A 24,796-nucleotide genomic window follows, 5' to 3' on the forward strand; every position below is an offset into this window, starting at 1 on the left:
AATTAAGCCATCACTGTATACCAATCCTTGTTTAATATACAACATAAACAACATGCAATATATATCCTGCCTCGATGTGACCACAACATCACGATGAAACGGATTAAACTCCCTTTCGTCTGGTCTAATGAAGGGGGAAATTCGATGCACGTGGGCGAGGAGAATTTCAGTGTGAGTGTTTAACTGGATGGGTGTGCTGCCGATAGGATGTTCATAAATCGTAACAGCAAACCCAATACGTGCAATTGTGATGGTAGTTGTTTAGCCGGTCATTTGTGTTGGTGTGACTAGTAGGATAGCGATACTGAATGGTTACTACGCACGTTTGTGGGTTCGCTAACCCCCTGAAACTATTCATACTTCATAGAAACAACGAAATCACGTTCATAAACAGTCGTCGATCATTTTTACAAGGCTAATTAAATTTTATCCTCACGTACACTAAATTTCTCCCTCAACAAAAATATTGCAAAATATTTCAACATATATTTTTTTCTTGAATATCGTGCATTAAACAGTTCTTCAGTTATACCACTAGACCATATGTTGGGTTAAAACTACACTTATTGAGAAGGAGTTGATTCCTATCAGAAGTCTAAGAGGTGAATGTATTTCAAAGAACATTACATTCGTCATCCAGTTGGAAATAGCATTATGTGGATTAGAACAGCTTCAAAAGTACTGAATGGAGACAAATACCTGATAATTTCAGTCGCTTGTGTTCAGATATTCTGAGTCAATGAAAATATATTGGGGTTCTGAAGAGCTGGGTTGGACAACCTAACAAAGGGCATAAGTACAACAGTCCCCGGAATTTTTCATGTCTTATGCTCATGAATAAAGCAAACGGCATACGGATAATATAAGGACGAAGTTGAGCACCCACCTGTTCTGGAGTAGACCAGTGGTGTCAGGTGTTTTTTAGTCCCCATGATATTCCAGCAATATATTGATCGATTCAGACTTCTTTGAACCAAGTTGGGTTCCAGTTCAGTCTCTCGCAAAATCAAATTTGTTTGCAAATGAGCTCATTTCGCTGAAACATGCTTCCCAAAAAATTGCATGTGCTTCCGGTGTTCTAACACTCAGAGGGAACACATCGAAACTTCGTGAATGATGGAATAACTCAGGCAGATTACTCTATCTTGCACATAATACACTGTTTCCTGTGCATCCTGAATGGTAACTTCTCCCACAGGCCATTTCCGATTCAAAGCAAAGCATTGATGATCTAAGGAGTCAAAGCTCAAAGCTACCAACAGGGAGTTCCCTGATTCGAACCCACCACTGGCTGCTATATTATTCCTAGCAGTATCCCACTCCCCGCGTCCCTGCAGCTATACATCGTAAGGCCACACCAGCTGAACGACTGTTACTTTTTACTATCAAACAGTAGCAACTTGTGAATATACACCCATCTGCAAACTAATTTGGTTCTTTCGAGAGACTCACTTGGAACCCAGCTGAATCTCTCGTTTATGATGTCCTGAGAATATCATAAACGAGAGATTCAGCTGGGTTCCAAGTGAGTCTCTCGAAAGAACCAAATTAGTTTGCAGATGAGTGTATATTCGCTGATTTCGTGCAATTTGATTTCAAGTAGAACATAAGGTTGACGGAAACCCGGGGACTGCGCCTAACCTGATGAACCCAAGAAGGACGAAACCGGTCGTGGGCTGTCGATGGATTTCCAGCAACCTTATGAGCAGTACATTACAAGTAGCAACTTGTGTTTATGATGCTACTTTACTGGCCACTGCGAATATCATTGGGAAGAAGGATGAAACATTTTGCGAGCTTAGTGAGCTGCCTCAGTTTTAAGGTCACGGTAGTCACTGCAAGAGTTCTTTTTTGTTGGCTGGCTCCAGGAAATGCCTGAAAGGATAACTGAAAGGACAGAGTGTTTTTCCACCTAGTCTTTGGTATGCTAACACTCCTTAGATCCTAGAAGTAACAATCCTACTGGTAGGCAAACAAGTGACAAGACAATTTTGATCTCTCCGACTGATTTGCGAATGACAGGATGAACCTGAATAGATCAAATCGCAGACATAAGTGATCAGAAAAATATCTGTAGTATAGACCAACTTTTGAACACCTAGTTGGGCTTACCTAAAGGTCGTAACGAGAGTACAAGAACCATCAAAGACTGGTTGAACACGGGCTCTGTAGTTCTGGCCTCTCTCGGTTTGGGAAAAACAACCGGTGATTACGAGGAAGCCCGAATACAAGTGTTTTTCACCACTGTTCGATGTTGAGATATGTCCTCAAAGACTAACCCCTTGTCAAAGCCTCTTCCGTGTGTAGCTACCAATTTGTTGGTCCTCGGATGACGTTGTGCTCAATGGCCTGTCAAAGCACCCTTCGGTGCAGTGTGGCTTCCCCTTGGGTCTTACCAAGGAGGTAGCAGTTTTATCTGGTGTTTTCAGGTGGTCCTGAAAACAACCGGCTAAATAGTGCTATGCAGGTATGATTAATGCTCTGAAGCCACCAAATGTTACCAGAATAATGTGTCTATGCAGGTACGTACCTGTTGTACGAATAAGAGAGGATCTAGTTCATGAGCCTGAAATCCTGGTGCTTGATTACAGGAGATTATGTGTCTCGAAGACTTATTTATTGCTATTATTTGAGCGTTGGAGTGACGGTCCTTGCTAGGACCTGAAAGGTGATCACCCAAGAATTATCACTTTCCATCAAAAATCAACAGGTCTTTGCTCGGGCTGGTAATGACTTCCCCGTAGAGGTCTCGTGGGGGGGGCGATGTCTCAGTCCTAATATGTTATTTATGTTACACCAAACCCTATCGTCTCCATACGGAAGAATCCAGCTGGAATAAGGAATACGTAAGGAACAAGGAATGAGAAGAAAGCGAGGTGATGACCTATGTGCAAATCGATAAGTTTATGTGGACAGCAGCAGTCTATTCTCCATCATTTTCCATTCTACTGTTCAATGCGCGAACAGAATAATGAAAAAAGGTTCAGCCGAGTAGAACAAATCAGGAACTCCTCACGCTTGTTAGATTTAGATGAGGTACGATTCTTCAAATGGCCCTTCATGTCAGTCAGACTTAGTAAGTCGAATCTACCTTAATGTATCTTTGAGATTGATACCCATGGGGAGTCAGTTTTAAGTGATATGAAGACAAGATACGTTTGGGAATCGGCCTATCGCGTTGAGCGGCAACTGTAGCAATAGTATGCCGGCGCCCACCTGCTGCCTTCCGGTGAAACTTTTGAGCCAAAAAAGCCAGTTGAAAACCTCAATCGTCCTCCTGTCTAAGGGTGGGCTCCCTGTCAGTCTTCCAGCCCGAGTACAACCACAAACCTCACAACTGAAAATATTACCATGCCACAGCCGAGTATGAGGTTAAAGCACTGTCATACAAGCACGCCTATTAGCTGATTTTTTTCAATTGATGAAACGCAAAGACAGGGTTGATTGGAACGAAAACTCATTAAGACACCAGACTACTTATGGTAGCTTATGTTGAAGATGAGGAGAGTTTAGGTTTCAAGGTGTATAAGTCTGTGATAAATACGTTTGGCTCAAACCAGTTTGAGAAAAACGATGACAGTACATTCAGTCGTTTTTCTCGATCTCAGGGGAGAAGAAAGAAGAACGCAAGGAAGAGAAACCACCGGTTCAAGTCAAATTTCGGTAAGTCAGTTCTCAGTTCATGCAGTGATGGGGACAGTATCAAATTGCCCACTTGAAGTACCGTAGTTTGCGCCTGCTTTGTAAGGATAATTAATCAGTTTAATCAATTATCAAACAAGCAAAACACACCAATATACGTCAATTTATGGAGAATCTTAGGAGGAACTATTAAAGCTTCCTTCTAGAATATGGGTAATTCCTGAGTTTTATCCAATCATGGTGTATTTATTTGACACTGCATGTTTTCTAGAATTATACGTTTCAGCTGGTTGGACTGCACTTAGGTACATAGTACTTGTGATATTCAAGGCAAGCAATTGTAGAATTCTCATTAGAGATTTCATCCTACCCATGAAGCTTAAAAGCCTAGAAGTACTGCACAGCTGTTTCATCCTTGTTGGGAATCATCAGCAGTACGCAGCTGGCAGAACTCAGTTTCCAACCCATGACTTCCCGCCATTGCTTGATCTCCTAACCGTTTGCCACGAGCAGCTGATCAGCAGTGTGGTTGACTCTCACATAGACAGGGTTTAGCGCCACTCATCCTTTAATCAAGGAAACCACACACCTGATCACTTATCGACTGGCTCTTCATGTAACGATTACCATATTACCAGCAATCTATAAGTAGATTAGATGAAGTTGTCACCCGCTTAACCGATTAATACGTGACCACGAGATGTTTCCTGTGACTGCCGATCAGCCAATCGTGGCCAAACAGCCAAGTGTTCACGCAGTGGCCAGAGGTTTGCGCGTTCGAAAATTAGTTTCGTGAGATGCGCAGTGAAGATGATTCCCAAAAAGGATGAGAAAACTGTACGATGTTTCTGGACCTTTCAGCACGGGCTGGCTTCATTATCCGGAAGAAATCTTCAATGAAAATGACCTCACGTGACCGATAATTCACAAAACTGACAGGGTAATCCCTTATAGTCCTGACAGCACCACCTCATTATCGTCATCATCGACAGCTTAACATCAGTGTTGGACACTGACACTTCGCTGTCGTAAACACCACCGTTTTCAAAAAACATTGCAGCATTGTGGGACATTATGATCCCAACTACCTAACAGCACAAACGTGGAGCATCCCTTTCCCATGCGTGGATATTCTGTAAAACTAGTGTCATATTAGGAGCTCTCTAACTCTTCAAGAAGTGCTGAATGAGATACCGTTCCCGGTAAATGAACATCGGAGGAGTATATAGTGCACACAATGCCATTACGACTGTCCCTTGGTTCGTATATGTACCTATTCCATTTCAATCCAGGGTTTTTAAACATAAAGCGGCCCTTCCCACGCTCAAGTAGTAACTGAGTTGGCACCAACCGTCGTGAGTGAATGCACAAATTTCGTTGAAGTATCATGCTGTGAGCATGAAGCGCGCTTTGGCAGCCAAAGTGAATTGGAATGATTGAACGGTCTTTAATAACGCTTTTGAAGTATGTCATTCTGGGACACACTTCATCAAATTTCCCGCAATCCACCATCCGGTTTGGTCACAAATCGGTGCCTCACAGTTGTACACAAACACTGACCCACCACCACGCTACACTCCGCTCCCTAACAACGGATCGATGATATTATCTCGGTTGGCGATCAAGCATCTGCAATCAAATTGCTCGGCTCGGGGGGACCAACGAGCAACTATGCTACCTAAGCCACCCAAATTCTCCCCAATAATACTTTTAGCTAGTATAGAAACTATGAATGTATGTGCTCCTTTGAGACCGAAATCATGGACTTTGCAACAGTTTTTTTATACTTCTAACCTTGATTGGTCTCCATTTTTTTATAATAAACAGGACCTAGTTCCCTTGTTCTTTCTCTAACTGATTGATGTAATCACAAACGACGAAGAATTCCCAGACAGAAAACCCATCTGGAGCCCCAATAGCGTGGGGTAAACCCATTATTTACCTCTAGTCAATAGATGTAAAGTTAAAGACACCGTTCATGTGCTCACAGTATCCTTCTTTGTGACGGTGATAAAGTAACACCAAATATATCATGGTCTGTCAGTGGGGCACGTTCGAGCATCGCATGTGTGGTTATAAACGCAAATTGGACCTACCTCTTGCTGAATAAACAGAACCAATAAGCCTGCCAGACCCAAGTTTCGGGCCTTTGGGTTTTTGTAATGAATCCTCTCCTCTCCGCACCTAACTGCCACACAACTATGCTGATTCGATTACGCTAATAAGTTTTCCAGGCCCAATAACGAAAGTTTCATTTCTCGCCACGTCTTTCTTCAAAATACACTGATTGTCACAGCACTCAGTGGGTTATTTGGACTAAAAACGATCCCAGATTTTAGGTGAGAAGATCACTAAATTTCCAAAATCCCCGCCTCTAGAAGGGTGGTGTTCATAGCAATGGTAAAAGTCGAGATTAGTCAGTTTGACAATGTTCATGAGACGTTTATTCACCTTTCAGTGGTCCTCTCTTCGGTGAAGGCACTTGTACAGTCATCATCATCATTGTCAGCTGTAATAACCGCGTACTCGTCGTACAGTGGTTGTAGCTGTCGCGGTTTCGTTCACCGATGGTTTGGGGGGATGGGTAGGTAGCTGCGCATTGCAGGCGGGAGCTGCTAAATTGGTGCATAAATCCAGCACTGTCAGTGGGCTGCAAAGTGGTGAGGGGGTTGGAAAAAGAGCTATGCATTGAAGGCAATAGCTTGGATGCACGAGTGCCATTGAGGGCGCCACTGGGCCATATCTGACAATGTCTCTAGCCATTGATGTCCCCATCCAGGAAGACGGCAGTGACCAGCGCGGCTGAGTTTGTTGGCAATGGCTTTCATACTTCGCTGCCAAGTCATTGTTTGACCGNCGCAACCTGTGCAGTGTGATCAGTTCATCTATCGAGGGTGAGTTATTTCTCCCGAATACCATTCGACGTACTTCAGAATTGCTGATCCGGTGTTCCCACCAGATTCGGGCAATGCTCCGAAGACATCGATGGTCAAACACTGAAAGTCTTTTGACGTCCTCGGCGCACAGCGGCCAGGTTTCTGATCCATATAGTAATATGGAGCGCACCGCAGCATTGTAAACTCGGCCCTTGACAGAGAAGCTGATGTCACGCCTGCGCCACAGGTGACGTAGTTTCGCAAAAGCTGTTGTGGCCTTCCCAATCCGGATGGAAACGTCATCTTTCGCGAGACCACCGGGACTGATACAGCTGCCCAGGCAAACAAATTCGTCTAGTACCTCAATCGGCTCATCCACAAGCATGAGGCTAGGGTTCGATCTCACCCAGTCTTTCAGTAGCACTTTACACTTTGCAGGTGTGAAGCGCATGCCGAACCGCGAGGCAGAATTATTTAGATTATTTAATATTGTTTGCATTACCACGGGATCAGATCCCAGAAGAGCTATGAGTAGATGTGTAAGCTTCAAGTTACCTAGCATTAACTACGAGGCCGAAAACAAAAGGTCAGGCATTAAAGCCTAAGATCTGAGTTGACAAAGGCATAAATTGACCAGTGGAGGTCACAAGCGAATTATGAGGCGCGGCAACGCATTATCAGCTTCAAGTTGATTGTAGCACTTCAGGCGAGGACTGCAAAACAAAACTAGTCGTGCGGTGCATCTGGATACATAATTGTCCGTACACTTTTCTCAAGCGAATTCCTTATTCTCCCAGGCAAAATATTGACGAATCTCTCCATAACCATGCCTGCCAGGTTACCACCCTGTTTGGTTATCGCTGAGGATCCAATTCTGGCTCGCTGGGATCCTGAAGTCAATCAGTGGCGTAAAAGCGGTATAGAACTGCAGGAGTTCAAAGAAGATGAAAACCTCATTGTGTTGCGTACAAGCGTGTTCGGTACAATGGCAATTTTCCAGGACTTCCATATTAATATGCCATTTCAGGTGAGCACTTGGACAGCCTTATTTGGACGTACTTTTGATACTTGGAAAGATGGTTGCTGTCCACCTAAGAGGATAAGGAAATTCAATATCCCTCCAGTTCGCGGTTTGCGTCCGCCTAACCTGTGGCCGCCAAACCAGACGAGTAGTACATGCGTTCGAAGTAGCCGAACGGTGATCAGGTCTAATTCGATGGATGGCACACGAAATAAGTCATCGCATCGGCTGAATGTGGAATAGATCATAGTGACAGACGAACCAGAAGGAACTTACTGCACAATAAACCACATAGCATTGAATCATCTATGTTGTTGACCTTGATGTGAACGCTAAATTTGGAGTTAAAATAGATAGAGGTCAAATGCCCCAAAGATTTTCCCCAGTGCAAGTGTCTTAGACTGTGTAAAAGTTGTGTGGAACCAGATGGTCAACAAAGGTTGCACAATAAACCTTAAACTACTCAACTGCTCTCGCCGACAGATGCACATAAGTGTACTGCATGAACGGCATCCGGTTGTAAAATTTCGGAATCGGCTGTTGGTAAAGCAACTTTGGGAGGGTCAGCAGCAACTCACGGTTGTGGCGCTTGTCTCTTTGATGAATCGCTTGGACGAGCAGTTACCTTTTGAGTCCGTGTTATGAAAACTATTTTATTTATTGAGAATCGGTGAAAATGTTTGATCTTCCCAACGGCACGTGCTTTTTGCCTAGTAATAAACTGAAACTAGGCTCGAGGTCTACATACGTGTTTGTTTTTCTTCACCTCAAGCTTCCCTAATCCATCCAGTTTACCTCATAAAAGTAGCCTTACCATCCATCTGCTTGCTTGAACATTTCATTCGAGAAGGAGGGGTCACGACTAAACCCCTGCTAGAGGTAGGATTCACACTTCAAATTAGTGACTGGTGTAGGATACCTTAGACGTACAAATTCTCCAGGGAAGTGGTCTTTCCTCACGGGATCCCTCCGCGAGACTGCTGTGAGTTGACAGCGGAATGAAGCAAGAGGTAGTCCAAGTATGTTAATCTTTTAGAGCCTTATGTAATGACAGTCCGAATAGTCATTAACCTAGCGTTTCTGTTATTTTCCTTCTCGTCGTAAGTCTTGGGAACTGAGACCTTTGCCGTTCAGACAAAGTAAGACAACAAACCCGAGCCATTCAGTCAGTGGAGCAACAAACGACTATACTCTTGGTTTGGGAGAAGCTGCTCCAATGGCGAGTATGTTCTCGGCTCCGGTTTACCGATCTCATACGGGACCGAGGTCAACGCAAGCTACGAATGAACAAATCAGAGAACCACCGGTAAGCTGGCATACACATATTCAGTGCCCCACTTTATCGATTTAAAAGAAACGCAGTGATCCCACACATTGGTATCGAAATGGAAATTAGGCTATTTGAAACACTCGTATTAGCTCTACACCACTACAGTTAACCTCTATGGTGGGTGCCATACAGAACACGTCTGGCTAAGACACCCATAGCCTACCTTCGCCATAGCAACACCTTTATCATCCTTTACAAACAAGGCTTAGGATTAGGCTGAGAGCACCCGATTTCCCTCATTCACGAAGTAAGAATAGGTGACGGATGTAGAGCAATTTACACCGCCAATGGGATTGTATAACCGTCGCTACTGGATATAAGTCCCACAGGACTCCCAATTTCTCTTTATGTGACCAGGCGCGAACGATTATGTAAATCATAATCAGCCAATCATTGTCTAAAACAAGTAACGAATTTGCTGCTCAAGCTGCTCAAAAAAATGACTCCCCTATAAGAGACAGCTTGCATATTCCCCGTGAGCTCATAACCGAAACCTCTGTTTCTTATGTGTGGAGTATCTGTTTCTTATGTTGAGTAACAAGAAAGTTTGCAAACTGGGATGTTGTTGACAGAAGATCCAACTTCCTATCTCTTTAACAACACAGTGTGCTGCTTGGAGGTCCGTCCGGGGTTCAGTCGAGCCTATATTCAAGCTTTCGAAGCATCTTTCAAACAAGCATACCAAACAGAAAACTGTTCGTATTCCATAAGGGTGGGGGTGACTAGCGTCCGCTGCCAACTAGGCGGGCATCAAAATTCATTCAATTCGCAATCTGTGAACAAAGGCCTGTAAGGTGTTGACTGATCCCTCTCATGATTGACCCCATCATTACATTCAAATTCACATTCCTCAACACTTCAATCAGTAATGAAGCAGTGTGCCTTTGTGAACAACACTAGAGATGTACAACTTTATTTCGCCAGTTTTGAGGGAAACTGCATTTTCTGGGTACCCGAATTCCCACAGATGCCTACAGAAGAGAAACTTCCTTAATAGGAAACTTTACTGTTTTGTAATTAGTCTATCACAATGAACACGGCTGGTCACTTTGATCATACACCTACTTTTCTTCTCGATTGAAGCCTAGTATTAGCGTGGTTGACGTCACAGCGACGGAACCATCAAAAGATCGGCAACAAACTGGAACACCTGGAAAAATGATGATGATTTTAGGGCCGGTACCAACCCTAGGATTATCCGATGAGGCCTATCTCAGTGAAGTGCCTGACACCAATCAGTGTGTGCTGACCATCACCGGTGGTTTGACGGAACTTAGGCTGCATATTTTGGGCGAACGGATTGCCGTGTTGCCCAGTCTACCGGAACCCGTTAACTTCTCCGAGCCTGGAGATAGCAATGCCGCTGAATCAGACGCCGTGCAGGAGATTCCCAATCACCACAGACACGAGCTCACGCACCTACTGGGACGTTGGTTCACTCCAGATGAACTTATTACGGTGCTGCAACTGTCTGGGGTGAACATGTTCCCACGAGATGATTCCGTCTGTCGTGTGGACTGTTTGGATAAGGTAAGTAAACCCACCTTATGACGCGTCTGCGTCATTTCAGTGATTTTTCACCATGTGGTAATTTCCTGAGCGATTACCAGTGGATAAGTGCCAATAATATCCACTAATTGGAGGAAAGATGCAACCATTGAGTGACCATTTTAGCATTCGTTTCGGAGCAGCTTCCAAGGAACCAACCAAAAGTGGTTCCTGTTAAAGTGTTACAGGAACGTGTGGTGTTACTTCGTGTGATGTACTTGTAGACTCCGACACTGAAGTAAACTAAATGTCCACGCCCATGATAGAACACCACCCTGACTGGATAAGAGCATTAAATCTTCATGGGCATCTAAATTTCGTCCACAAGTACACAAGAATCTCACCGTGGACATTCTTCTGTCACGAAATATGCATATTTCTGGAGTACTTCCCGTCGAGAAATGCCCTCATCAAGGGGACGATTTTCGATGGAAGAAGTTTCGTCGCATTGAGATCCCTCAGGAAAACAAGCCCCCCCCCAGGATAGAAGAGGAAACAGTTCCTGATACTTCACACAATTTATTCACCCCATAAGATGACATCACAACGGAAACGCCCGTGTCGTTTAGTTACCTAGCATCCCTAAGCCTGTCGTCAGCTCAGTTGATACACAAATTCGCCACATTCGTGGACGCTGAAGAGCCAGGCTTCAACTGACCCAACTAATACTTTAGCTTCGGAAATGCATACGCCACCATTTACTGGAACATTGGACAGTTGGAATAACGGTTAAAGATATTGCAACTGGAGAATGCGGCAAAGTAATCTAAAAAAAAACTAAGTTTCTCAAGATCCCGATGATCCTCGTTGTTTTCGATGTTGTATATCAGTATATCTGCGTGCTAACTTACTGTGTTCTTGGGTTTTATTTAAGTCCAGCTAGAGGAGAAAACCACCATGATCAAGATGATGGAGGCAAAGAAACTACAACGCAGCACTAACACACGTAAAACACGGATACGCAACGGCACTGAAGGACTGGGGCATTCATGCCAGAGTGTGAAACGATAGACCACACACCATACACACTCGGACACAAGTAAAATCCCATCATCGCATCACGCAAAGAATGCGGTACGATTATAAATGGCAACCCCCCCCACCAAAACACTGTCATCGAGGAACCACTTAGGGAGGAACCATGTACCACAATACTTATGCCCTTCGTCTAATCATCCATATCTGGTCGTAAATTACTCTTACATGGTTCGATCCCCACAGACCCATCCCAGGAATGGATGCGGGAAGAAACAACCGGCCTATCATGTAACTGTCACATTTCACTAGTCATTCTTCGGTGGAGGCAAAACTGATCATTACCTTGAGAAAACCGCGCTGTCTTAGGACGGAACAATTTATGAAAAGCTGAAGGGTGACAGATCACGGATTCTCGAGGTCAGTGGGTGGTGTGCAACAAAAACGAACAGCCGTGTGGTCATATTTGTGATCACTGCGGTTACTAAATCTCAACACACGGATTAGCCTGACGTAAAAGACGTGGGTTCATTTACATTTGATCGAAGTAACTCAGAATCCAACAGAAAACCGGAAAATAAGTCAGAGCACCCGTCCAGGAAGAGTCTATCTCACAAAGTTATCTGGAAATGTCGGACCACTTGTCGAACTGCTCAAACGTAGTAGTGACTGGAGATAAAATCCCACACTTGCTTCAGGCGATATGTGAAGCTGAGGACACCATAAGACTACAACGATGCTCCACATATGGAAAACCGTCGAAGTGGTAAGCTGATCGACGATCCCTATAAGATGATCCCGCGTACAGTCATGGATGCTCGGGGCATTGCACACAGGTTGTGGATGGGACTGACTGCTCAAAAACAGTTCCCTTCCAAATACTCGCCCATTAAATAGTGTAAGCATTGAAGTTTCGCATGAAAGCCTATTAAACCACGAAGGTTCATTCGGTCTTTGTGTGAGCTAATCGTTCACTCCCTTGAAGAACTATCCCTGGAATATCTGTCACCTCTAGCAACGGAAGACGTTTGGGATCGCACCATGCTGTTTTCGTTTCTAGTGCGTTCGTTCTTAACCAGTCTGTTCCCGGGGCAATAGTTGTTGTTGCTATTGGATGATGTTGTCACTTGGCTTCGAATATCTTGGCCTCACGTCCGTGTGCGGCCTAGCCCTAGACAGACAGGAAGAAAGTGTCACCTGCCGCAGAGCTGTGCACTAAGATGCAAACTTGGTGTCAAGCCACTAGCTGTTCAGATACAATTGGCAAACCGCAACTTGATGAGAGTTGGTTCAGCAGCCAACGTGCACAACTACATAAAGACTTCACGATCGAGATTTGCTGGCTTGCTCCAAAGATTCTACAAAGCCCGAAGGTCATCGAGCAGAGAAACTACCAATCTAGCTTCTGAATCCACACTTTACGCAACATACTGACTTGTTCCGGTCATTTAAAACATTTATCTTAGAAGACTCTACTTTCACAGTTGCAAAAAGCTTCTCAAATTCACACCTACACAACCATGCCAACAATATCCCATAAGTTACAACCAAAGAGCTACTGTCGATTCGATGAGTCATCACTCGTTAAATCAAAACGGCTAAAATCTAGGCCTATTCACATTATAAAACCCAAGAAATGAAAATCCCCGACCAGACTGTCATGTGCTATAACCATACGCGCACCAACAGCTACCACCATTTTTGTTCTACTTAGAATCCTATCGTGGAACAGCGATTTTACGAACAAATGGCATTGCTCAGTCCTGCTTTCGCGTTTGGCTGGTCACGATGGAATGCGGAATGTGGGGACCGAAATACCATCATTGTAACCGCAGTCGAACACGTTGACCAGGAACACGCGGTGGATGAAGTAAGTTACTTACCTTCAGGTTTCTGGTAAACAGCAATGGATATGACCGGCCCTTTTGCTAAATAACCACAAGGTATTTCTGATTAAAATGCCTATGGACGGATCACGTCCTTACGATGACCTAGCAGCTCAGCTGTGATCGTACACCAACGCACAAGTCAGACTGGAGAACGAAGCTAAATAAATATATGAACAATACAAGCAAATTCTAGTAATTTAGCACGCTAAAGATAAGATAAACGTATGGCTAACAGATCACACGAAGGTGCACAGAATAGTTGGGATAATGGAAAAATATGCAGTAGGTCAGCGACAGGGTGATAGCTCAATGCTAAACATGGGAAGACTTATTCTGGAGTGCACTAGTGTAAGCCTCGTGAGGTCACGCAACCACTCTTCGACACTCAAAAACGTTACCAACTGCAATCGCTTTCGAGAAACAGCAACCTAACAATTAGAGCTTTCCGTGATCTACATTGTCCTCTCACTAGGATGTGGCAGCGCCAGATACCGTTTGTTCGCATTAATCCGTCCAGTTATATAAATACACACTCCCCACATGACCAACTAATTATCGAGATAGTTGAACTGTAGAGCTACATTTCATCGAGATACTGGAGTATCTTGCAACCACGGAGCCCACGTTTGAAAAGGAAACTAGGCAATTCTACCGAAACTAAGGAGAACCGGATCGAGTTATGCAGGGTTGCCTGTACACAATCACACGGAAAACAAACAATTCACCTCGTAAGTTCTTTTCTCAAACCGTGATCAGGTACCACACTTCTTACAATAACTCTACTATTTGCCTTACTTGCTTGATTTACAGGATAGCTGGCGAGTGTACGCTATGGACAGAAAGAAGGTTAGTCGCCTAAAAATGAGAGAGTATGACGAGACATACAGTCGAGAAGTTGATCCCAATCAACCGGTAAGCAATATCATCAATTTTGCGCACAAACAAAATGAGCTAATCTCTTCCAGAGTTTGATAACAATCGGTAGATTTATTGCTGGGCAACGTTTCGCTTTTGACACAGAAGCTTCGTCAGGCCAAGCGACTAGGTTTCGAGGTTAGTAGAGATTAAACGCCGAGGGAGAATCAATCAGCTAAATCAAGTTAAATCTCTGTTGGGTGTCAGCCGAGGGCACATTACTCTTTCTGGACAGCAGGACACATAAGATTGGTGGGAAATTAAAAAGACGATCTACCAGGAACCAACAGACACATGAATCGTCTTAAACTACTCATCAGCACACCCAAAGTCGTGTACACCAGTACTGTTTCATCGATGTTTCGTCGGGTCAGAGCGCTGTTCACAGAATAGATCGACTGAACGGCAGTTCAGATCGAGATTCATCAGCATCGATAGCATGACACTAGTGTTCAACACCGATGCCGACAGACTTCAAGAAATAGGATGCAAGGGGAGTTTGATTAGGCGTCAACTAAGAAAGATATTGGCTTCGGTATCTGGACCCAGTAAAGAATGGATTGGCACAGTAGTCATTCCATATAAAGCGGGAACATCGGAGGTTATTCAAAGGCTGCTGAAATTATCTAACATTAGAGTAGCTTTCCTGAACTGAGGATGAGCCCATCTTCAGGTGATGTTAGCGGTGTTGATAGAACATTCCAACGCTAATCGCTTCGTGAGGCGACAACCATACCATAAAAATTGTCAAATGCCATAGCCGGCTATTCAGAAACCAAATCACATTAATAACTGACCGGTCTATATCGAAGACGTATCGGTTTCAGCAAGACACGCCATGGGTGATGGAGTTGCCTGTAGAATCCGTCTAGCGACCAATATGTCAGAAGTCGAGGTATCGAAGTGACTCAATGAGAGTGTAGTCCATAGCTTATAAAAGGCTTTATCTGCATCATGTATACACCCGAAAAAACATCGACAAGGGCTGTCAAAAGTGAAGCGAAATTCATGTGATTCGACTGTATCCTGACTTTGCACATCTTGTCTGCCGACCCAAGTAGATTTTAAGTCATCTCCCCAGGTGGGAAAAGGTCGACGTGCCACACGGAGCAAGGAGTTAGTATCGTTATTCTACCACAAGTATGGATTAGTCTCAGTTCATCACAAGTTTTAGTTCCCACAGTCGCTACTCCCCGCCGATTTCTATAGGTCTGATTAACACTGAGGTATTTTCCCGTGGAGTACACTCAGGTAGTGAACACACATCGGTAAGCAACGGTCCCAGGATGGGACCGCGCGGTAGTAAACGGTGCAGACTTCACTTCTTGCGCAAGAGTATTCGGACTCCGTTACATATGAAATAAGGTGCCAGTGATTGGTGCCCACACCACCGGAAGTTTGGCGAGCATGTTAGCGTGATGCAGCGGTGTCAGTTTATTCAGAAGCCTAGAAACTAATTCTGTCTTAACCGCCAGTTTCGGAACAATCAGCACACTTACTCACGACAGACAGCTTCATTTAAATTTTGGATTGATAAAACCTGCAAGTACGCAGTATTTTCGTAGGTATACCATCCCACAGGATCGCACTCGATAACAGCTGGCACAAGTCTTGTAAGGCAGGTGCCGATGTTTGAATGCGCTTGGAGAGATGCAATAACAATTTCGTTTTTGTACTTTCAACAGTGAATACCAGTAGTCTGCATCGTATTAGATTAATGTAGGCCCTCAGTGCGCATGCCACCTGTCAAGAGGCGACATCATTCGAGATTGAAAACTGAAATTCACGCACTAATCGACGGATAACACGGTCTCTGATTGGTTAATTGATGCACGGTGCAGGACAACTATGACAATCTGCTAACGAGTCAAGTAGTGTATGTGATCGAGCTACCAAAGGTTCATTTTTGTGCCAGAGAGGAACCGCAGAACGAATATGTTTTCGCCGGTTAGAACAACTCAGTTCTGCCGTTTGACCGCCTGATTGCAAACGAAAATCCAACGTCTACACGACAAACAAAACAAACGCACTGGTAGGTGTAATGAGAAACAATAGCTGAAAAGGATGGTTTTGTGGGTGGAATGCGATTGGCCCTGTCATTCAAAGCATGCACAGTCACTCGATACGTCAACAACAGAAGCTGTCTGTGTGCTGGCGAGATGGCCCAATGGTTAGAGCGCGAATTTACTGACCGGAGGTTCCGTGGTTCGAACTCGACCTCTGCCTCTCGATTTCTCCTGTCTAGGGTTGGGCAACCTAGTAGCATCCCAGCCCTCGTGCTTCCTTCGGGTGGAATGGCAGTTAGGCACTGAAAGGGCGCTACAGCTGAATGATATCTGTGCTGGTCTGGCATTATCAGATACTTTAACCGTAGTTTTTGTTCGTAAGCAAGTTGAAAATGGGTCTAGCGATCGTTAACTTTATCAGAGACCCATTAGTAGACGAGTTTCCACAGACCATCCACGGTTGTTGATTGTCCCAGATGGTAACTAACGCATGCATTCCCAATTTCGTATCAAACCTTAGGATGAAATTAATTGTTTTGAGGCATTTGGAAACGACTGTGGTAGCACTCACGTCCGATCATGAAGGGCTAGCCTAAGGGCTTTTATTAACATCAAAAGTGCAAAGTCGTCGGTGAAAAACGGATATCAACGTCTACTATCTTCCCGTCTTTTTTCAGTTCCACGCCGACTTTTACCATATGTGCATGGACATGGGCTCACAGGAAGCGAAAAGAAGAGTGAGAAAAATTGATCTAAAGTATTTCAAGACTGTGAAGCAAATGCTACAAGTCACACGCCTTGCCGTGTTTTCCTGAAACCAGCGAGGTCTGTTTGAAGAGCAATAAAAGCATTTCAAATATATTGTATTTCAGGTGATTATTATGCACTAACTGTGAAATGGGCACTCAGACCAACTAACACATTAAACACGGTTTAGTTCTTTGAACTTTTCTATCACCTCTTCTGCGGTATTCTGGACTAGTGAAACCCCAGCCTCTTTGCCGTACTCTACATAAAGAAAAGAAAAATACTGGTTACTATGGAGTAAACGAACCGTATCGGGCATAACATTTTGGAGAGATGTGTTCCGCTTCTCGAACCAGTATTTTCAGTCCGGGATTGGCATTCTTCACGCCTTCATAATACTTGCTCAAAAACTCTCTGGAATACAAAATGAGGACAGTGGTGTGTTTCTGCGCGTGGAACACATGAGCAGACGAAAGCTAAAAGGGAACAGTATCAAGGGGAATTTTACTTACAACACTCGCCAAAACCTTTCCTGATCAAAGGTGCAAAGTCGACTAGTGACAAACTAACATAATGTTTAGCATTATGAAGTTGTAAAATTCTGATTCAAAATTTACCAGTCAAGATTTCATTGGTACCTTCAAATTATAACATGAAAATCCCCTTCAATGCGAGAAACTAGGTAGCCCAGCACAGATCCGCATTAACGTACACGTCTGGCTTAACAGTGGATGTATCCATTAGCAACATATGGTCGTTACAAAAAAAGAGTCTGGTGATCCTGAACGTCAATTCTGACCAACTGAAACCAAGCTTAAGTAGTGTCCTCACAAGAAAGATCGTAGCTTTCTCCCATCAAATGAGTAATAACAATCATAGGGCTGACTTATCCTACATGCACATCGTGATAACAAGGGCATATCGTTTTGACTAGAACCTGTTCGACAAACATCAACAACACAAGGAAGAAAACAGACATACATATTCTACCACTAGAGTCGCTTTTCGTTGTCTGTGTGGCAAGCACCAACGCCGAATTGACCACGCGGATATGATTCCAATCATCATTGCCATCATTATCGTTGACAGCAATATACCAGTAAAACAAGCTGAGGCTTAACTACCACAGGACCATGAGAGAGAAGGACTTCGTATACAATGGAAACAAGAGGGAAGGGTAGTGAGCCAGCGTGAAGAAGCCCTGTATGCTTAAGGAAGACGAAAGTAAAGTATCCACATCTGGGCCCACATATCTGGGCTAAGGGCGCTTTACTGGATTGGATTCCCGTTAATAGTTGTCTCCGAGCTGTTACCTTGACTGGTTCATTCAAGGTTAGTGAAACTCAACGTGGCAAACTCAGATTGTTTATTGCGCCAGCACACACTCTGAGAGACGACAGCTTCGAGTCTGAAAAAAGATCTGGCACGGCTGCTTCGGTCAGCAAAATGTACATATATCGTTATTCTGACAGGTGATGTGAATGCCCAGGGCAGTGGGTTAAGTTCGGGAGGAACTCATCTTTGCAGCCGATTCGGGCCCGATGGCCACCATATAGGCAATGGACAGCGACTAATTCAGCTATGTAATGAATATTATTTGTTCCATCAAATACAAAATTTTAACAGAAACGTTCACATCGTGTTACCTAGAAGCCACCACCTGCGAGCCAGCCGTAGACTCAGCTAGACCACGCGCCAATCATCTATCCGTGGAGAGCTACACAATGTGACTCTGACCACGCCATTGTGCGGGTAAGTGCATTTTTTCGCTTTCATTCAGGAACACCCGTTGATGCAAGATTATTCTATCCACTACTCGCAAAAAGTCTCTGTAGTCCAACAATATTGGGTTGGATTAGCTGGAAAGCTCCCAGAATGCAAAGGGCATAATGGTAATAATGATGATTTAGATGAGGACCAGAAAGTGGTGTATGCTCACAGTTTTTGAAACCGTCTGCGCGAGATCGCTCGCACACCGGAATGAACGTCGGGTCTCATAAAAACCCAAATTCACTGTGAAGAAGCGCACAGATCCCCTAAATGTCGGATAGTTAGGAGCCCGATGACTGGCAGAGAAAACTGGTAGATAGCGAAGACCCGAGAAGTGGAGGGAGATTTTGTGACGGAAAGACATCCCATCCTATTCCAGCTAGCCCAATTAACTGGTTAGAGAAGAGTGGGTGGTTGTAAGGTCTCCGAAAACAACGAACCACAACTCATTCACATAAACGTCTTGAGTAATGGAACTCGATAGAGCCGGGCTCCACCAACTCATTCCCTGGAAAAATGACACGAATCCATATGGAGGACCGACGACAGAAGTTAGACGGCGAATTTCTTCATCTCATCGTTACAGATTATCTGGTCCAAAACATGCAGCTTAAGACAGGTAGCCCTGTGTTCAAAGATGTTAAAGCCACCGGATCATCAGTTTAACGCGTATGGCTTCCAGAATGCTTAAGGGTATTACCCTATGTAGGTTGAACCCTTAAAGAATGGGACAGATTTGCGAGAATCAACATATGTTTCACCCAATACAAGGTGGTAAAGACCTAACCCACGTTCTGCAATGAGTGGCCGAAGTGCTCCGCTCCATCCAGTAGTTGTCCACCTTGATACCAAACTTGCTTTTGAATCATCTCATCGCCAGAGACTAAACGGAAATCTAGAGATAAAACGTGTTACTGCCAACCAGTTGCAAACCTTTTGGAACAACCGGTAGATTTACTGCTAAGTAACTTTTCGCTTTTGACACAGGCTTCGTCAGGCCAAGTGGCTAGGTTATAAGGTCGAGATTTTATACGTAATAAGAAACAATCAGCTAATTCAGGCTAATTTAGTGTTAGGTGTACGCTAAGGGGTTTTGTGGGTGGGTCACAGTGTTAAGACTGATAGGGAAACCTACATAGATTTGGATCCAGCTTAGTGATGGACTAGAATTCTAGGGTGATCGAAATCAGTGACTCTTCAACCATTAAACTAGCAGCGATGAGAATGAAAGTGATGTTGGCTAACCTCAGAAGAATCAGGAACATGTACGGCAAGGTGAAAATGGCGTCTAACGACCAGGATACTGGCATTATGGCCTTCGTTAGAATGTAGCACCCTTTTGACGCGTAGCTGCCATGCCATCCGAAGGAAGCACGAGGTGAAAAGCTTCCAATTTGCTTCAGTTTAGACACGATCAGCTGATATGCCGAGTTTGTGTTCGAATGACAGACCTTCCGGTCACTAAGTTCGCGGCTAGACTGTTTTGAGTTCTTATGATCTTCACTTCGAGTCACTATGATAGTGAGTACGCCAGCCAAAGACGTACTCACCTAGGGGGAGAGACCGGTCGTAAGGATGGTGGCTTTCCAGTATTCTATAGATCAGTGATACATCCATTACGCTAGAGTGACCGTAGAAAGGAGTGATTGAGTTGTCGGGTCAAGATAAGCGCGACATGTAACATGGTGTGCCATGGTCCCACATCCGATTATAAATTATCATGAGGGTTGCCGGAACTCTTCCTGAAACTGCTTGATCGCTGGTGATTTAGACGCTCCGCAGAGGCTTAGTACGACTGTCGTCTTCTAAGTACTGTCCGATTGGCCAACCAGGATACAACCTGGACAAAATACGACGACACTGAACTGAAGAATATGGACGCATCTCACCTTGGACTTATGGTTCAGAGTAGTCACGCACTCAGTAACAAAAGCAGTTCTTTTCCCTGGTTCTCTGCAGTCCAGGAGAGACCTATGGAGAGTGCGCCTGACAAGGTAGCTGCGGCAGTTGAAAACACGGCATGAAATTATCCACACGATACCAAAATCAAGTAGGCGTGGAAGCTGTTCAATAAGATATTGTGCCACGTAACAATGAAAGACATCCTCTCCACCATCCTTCATTTATGGGCGGAGGATCATGCATGCCAGTGAGGGAAACTTAGGCGTCATAGGGTCAGTTAAGAAGCCATCGCTGCTGCACTGGTTCTTACGCACATCGTAACTGTCCAAACGTCCGTACTTACTTTAGAAGACAAAAAATTCACCAATTTGACTTATCCCTTGCAGTGGAATCTGCGCTGGTCTCCAGGAGGCCTCACGCTCACATCAGATGCGGGACAAATGCAAACAGTAGTATAGCTCTGATACAGGATATTCCGGTCATCTGGGTCAAGAAAAAGCGGACCAGCAACGCCATCATCCCTGAGAGCAATACACAAGTAATGCATATTGGCGATTACTATACCAGCAGTGTGGTTCAGTGGTTACGGTGGAAAACTCAATCAGTGGCGATCGGCGCTCGTAACCTTCTAACGGATGTAACCTTTGCACTTACATCAAACCATCATAGGAGCAATGGAGTTCGATGTCCCGAGAAACCTGGATGAACAGCCCCTTCCAAAACCGAGGATTTTTAACCCGCGAATCTCCTAGCTTTCGGGAATCAACCCTCTTCTGGTATGCAGCTTTCTTCAGTGTTCCTTGCGCGATCGGGTACCAAGAGGATTTAAGACAACCCGAAGAAAGCACCAGGGCTAAGATAACGTCAAGTTGCCCAAGCCTAGGTAAGAGCAGCTGAGAGGCAGAGGTTGAGTGTGTCCCATGAACTTTTCGGTCAATAAGTTCCCGCCTTGAACACTAAGCAACTGCGTGCGCGGATTTAAGACAAGGATCGTTGAACTCTTGTGCAAGGGCCTCCCATCCTGGGAAAAGTGAACCCAAACATGCTGGAGGTAGTGCGCACGTCATTCACGAGAACGCAGTAATCGTTATCTTAAACTTTCGTGACTTTCTGTCTAGGTACACGATGGACACAGTCTACCTGTTGCTGTATGGGCATCTAGCACTTACCTCAAAGATTCTCTGCTGGTGGTGGGATCCTTCGGGCATTTCGACAATTTTTTAATATAATTAACTGATGATGTATGTAGACAGGCATACAATCAGGGGGCGCTTTAGACCAGTGAGAAATACTGTGGGTTCTTCCGTTAATGTAGCAAATCTAGTGGTGCATGTCATTTTAGCGACCATCTAATCTCGAAAACGATACGTGAAAAGGACATGACAGCAAAAGTGGTATCCGGTCCAAAACCCGCTTAGGCGATAGCCGTTACTCTGCAAGTGAAGATATCTGAAAATCTTAACTGAAAAGCCATGACGCGAAAGGTGTATAGAGCATGAATATATATTGGAAACAATGGGTCAAATCTCATCTTATGCCATCATTATGACACATCAGCACGTTACATCGTTTGTTTCATATTGCACATGCTGCTATCGGTCATGGCCAAACAATATCCCGATGCTGAGCGATGTTCGATCTCGAAAGGAATGCGATCCTGTGTCCTAGAGAGTGAACAAGATCCCCTAGCAGCCCACGCAGTCCAAAATAACAGAGCTTTCCGGTAATATGACGACTATATAGCCGTCTGATAACAGGTGATTTGCACCAACATAAGTCAATTAACCACGTTTTCCGGTTATTGAACGGTTAAATAACCGTCATATAACCGGAAAACTCGGTTATTTCGGTCCGCCGATGGGCGGACTCTTAGAATTGAGTACCGAGGGCCAGACTAGCTATGCCCAACATACGAACTACGTTCCCCACAAAATAGGTCAGCCTATAGTTAGTTTTACTGCGTGTTTTCCGCATTCATCTTACCAAGCCTTAATTGCTTCAACCCTCTGTTGTTTCCCGTTTCTAATCTGTTGTCATACGTAAAACAGTTTATGGACATTTTGAAAAATCATACCGTGCTCCACGGCTTGACGCGCCTGTTTGGGACAACAGCAACCTCACTTCCTTCACCTTACGGCCGAACTTGACCACCGATGCCATCGGCAATTGGCAGAACAAGTGGCCGGCTTCGCCTTGTGAGATGTGGCAGGAATTTGAGCACTCAAGGCCAAGCCCCCTGATACGGCACTCGATGCGCACACAATCTGGCTTTCTGATTGGCTAAATACGCTTAGGTCAGAAAGCGAGCGCGTTCAAGCCAACTGTACTCACAAGCCAAATGAAGCCGACCATTAGATGTACACCTCAAATTTCTTTTAAACCATAGTTCTAACCGATGGAACTTTAACATACTTTTTTGGCATTTGACGGTATCTAAATCTCTCAATGTGGCCGCAATTTTTGGAAGTTGTTTAGACGCACAAGATAAGAAAGTAAACAACCATGCATGCGGAAAAGTCACCTTCATGAGTTAACGAATAGCTTGTGTTTCAAGTGCCAAGTTTTATTTAACATTACAAAATACATCAACCTGCTCTAAGGGGATCTCCACTGACCACTCCCACTTCGGCCAACCCCCTGCGTCGGGCAATTTATGTTAGTTCCGCCGATTCGAGGGTATCAAGAAAATCAAACAATTTTGGTTTTAGACGTTCATAGCTAAACCTTTTCCCGCATTCAAGTATCTCTACATTCGGCAACCAGATTATTAATAGAAGATTTTACTCATTTCAATCACCTTATCCAGTGGATGACTCCCACTACAGCTGGTGGTCTCCTACAGTGGAACGTGCTCTAGAAATGATGGTTGCCAATCTGTTATTGTGATGCGTCTTTCAAGATTGCTTTCCTAAGGACAGACGAGAGAGTTGAATCTGGGTAGAAAGTATAGCTGGCACAAACCGAGTCACTTATTAATTGGGAAGGAAAGTGCAAAAGAATACGGACAGGGGACCCGTAGTTCGGGAAATGGCACACAACTGTGGAGCTCAAAACAGGACTAAGCAGGAACGGGAGCGGACATCTGGGTGGTTAAGAAAATTGGACTTGGTGTGCTGAGGTCCAAGCAACGCAACCTGATTTTACTCAGCATGTCAGGATTTCCGAATCAGTAGCTAGCTTGGAATGGCCAGTGGGTAGGTCGACCGTTCCGTGGCACATGATCACCAATTGCCTACACTATCAACCCTAACAGTATAGTCCAGTTACCATTTGCTGACAGTGGTTTTTTTGAACACCCAAATTTTCAGGGCCAAAAAGCCCTCCTGAATGTGAAAATTGTTCATCAATTTTGGCACCAGCCTCCAGCCTGTCACGCACGGGCAATCCCCTCAAGGATTGTAGTACGCAGGGAGAAAACTTGCATAAAAGTGTCCCTGGTCCGTTTTAGATTTGTTAAAAGTTGTTCGAACTAAGCCCCATCTGTATTTAGCGCGCATATGAATTTTAAGGCTGTTGTCTCACCGTCATGCCGGCGGCTAGAAGCACAATGTATTTTTCTGCAAAACGCCTGCGGACGAAATAAAAACTTTAACGTCAAAATGTTGCACTTCTTTGCATATATGCGTAGACTGAAAACCCCCCTCATCTGCCGTTATTTTTTGCGATTTGTTTTAATAGATGACATTTGAAAATTATTGGCGCACATTCGGTATTGGCGCACATTCGGCTTTGGAACTTCGTCGCTATGGCTTCGGAAGTGGCTTTCGTTGAGAAATGCAGCAGGCGCCCTCCAAGAAAAACGGAAAGCCGTGGAATCCGAAGGAGGTAGTAAGCCGAGCGTAATTTCTAATAAAAAAAAGTACGCGAAGCACCAGCTGCCCAGTGCGGTCTTGTCTACGGGGGCAAACGAACCAACTGGCAGTGACGTCTTATTTTCTGGAACACAACTCCAAACTGTCAAAGTTTCTTTACGATCGGCTTCCAGTCAATCGACGCTTAACCGAAGACGTCCCGACGTAGTGAATGTGGACGGGACACATGCAACAAACCGCCTTGGGTAAGTTTTTTTTAAAGCATCTAATATTCGGTATTTAGATATAAACTATACACATTCTTGATAACGGACGGCATGGGAACCGGGCGTCCGGTTATGTATGCGTCCGTAGAGAGCGAGC

At 44.5% G+C, this 24,796-nt stretch overlaps 2 protein-coding genes across 2 annotated transcripts in view; one reads left to right on the forward strand and one right to left on the reverse strand.

Moving 5' to 3' along the window:
- T265_12784 (hypothetical protein) overlaps positions 1–17,546 on the forward strand; it is a gene marked incomplete at both ends in the record, with an annotated part of 29,817 nt that extends 12,271 nt beyond the window's left edge. The window contains 7 exons of the mRNA XM_009165484.1: positions 3,609–3,663; positions 7,356–7,545; positions 8,645–8,845; positions 9,953–10,399; positions 13,107–13,262; positions 14,092–14,193; positions 16,880–17,546. Of these exons, the coding sequence (XP_009163748.1) occupies positions 3,609–3,663; positions 7,356–7,545; positions 8,645–8,845; positions 9,953–10,399; positions 13,107–13,262; positions 14,092–14,193; positions 16,880–17,017 (1,289 nt within the window). The remainder of the gene's footprint in view (positions 1–3,608; positions 3,664–7,355; positions 7,546–8,644; positions 8,846–9,952; positions 10,400–13,106; positions 13,263–14,091; positions 14,194–16,879) is intronic.
- On the reverse strand, positions 17,126–17,363 carry T265_12783 (hypothetical protein; the record flags this gene model as incomplete). The annotated part of the gene is made up of 2 exons (XM_009165483.1): positions 17,126–17,210; positions 17,257–17,363. Coding segments are annotated over 2 exons (102 nt in total), but the record flags the coding sequence as incomplete, so codon positions are not given.
- Positions 17,547–24,796: the final 7,250 nt, after the last annotated feature.

The sequence above is a fragment of the Opisthorchis viverrini genome, assembly GCF_000715545.1.
Source record: "Opisthorchis viverrini unplaced genomic scaffold opera_v5_15, whole genome shotgun sequence".
NCBI classification, from domain to species: domain Eukaryota; kingdom Metazoa; phylum Platyhelminthes; class Trematoda; order Opisthorchiida; family Opisthorchiidae; genus Opisthorchis; species Opisthorchis viverrini.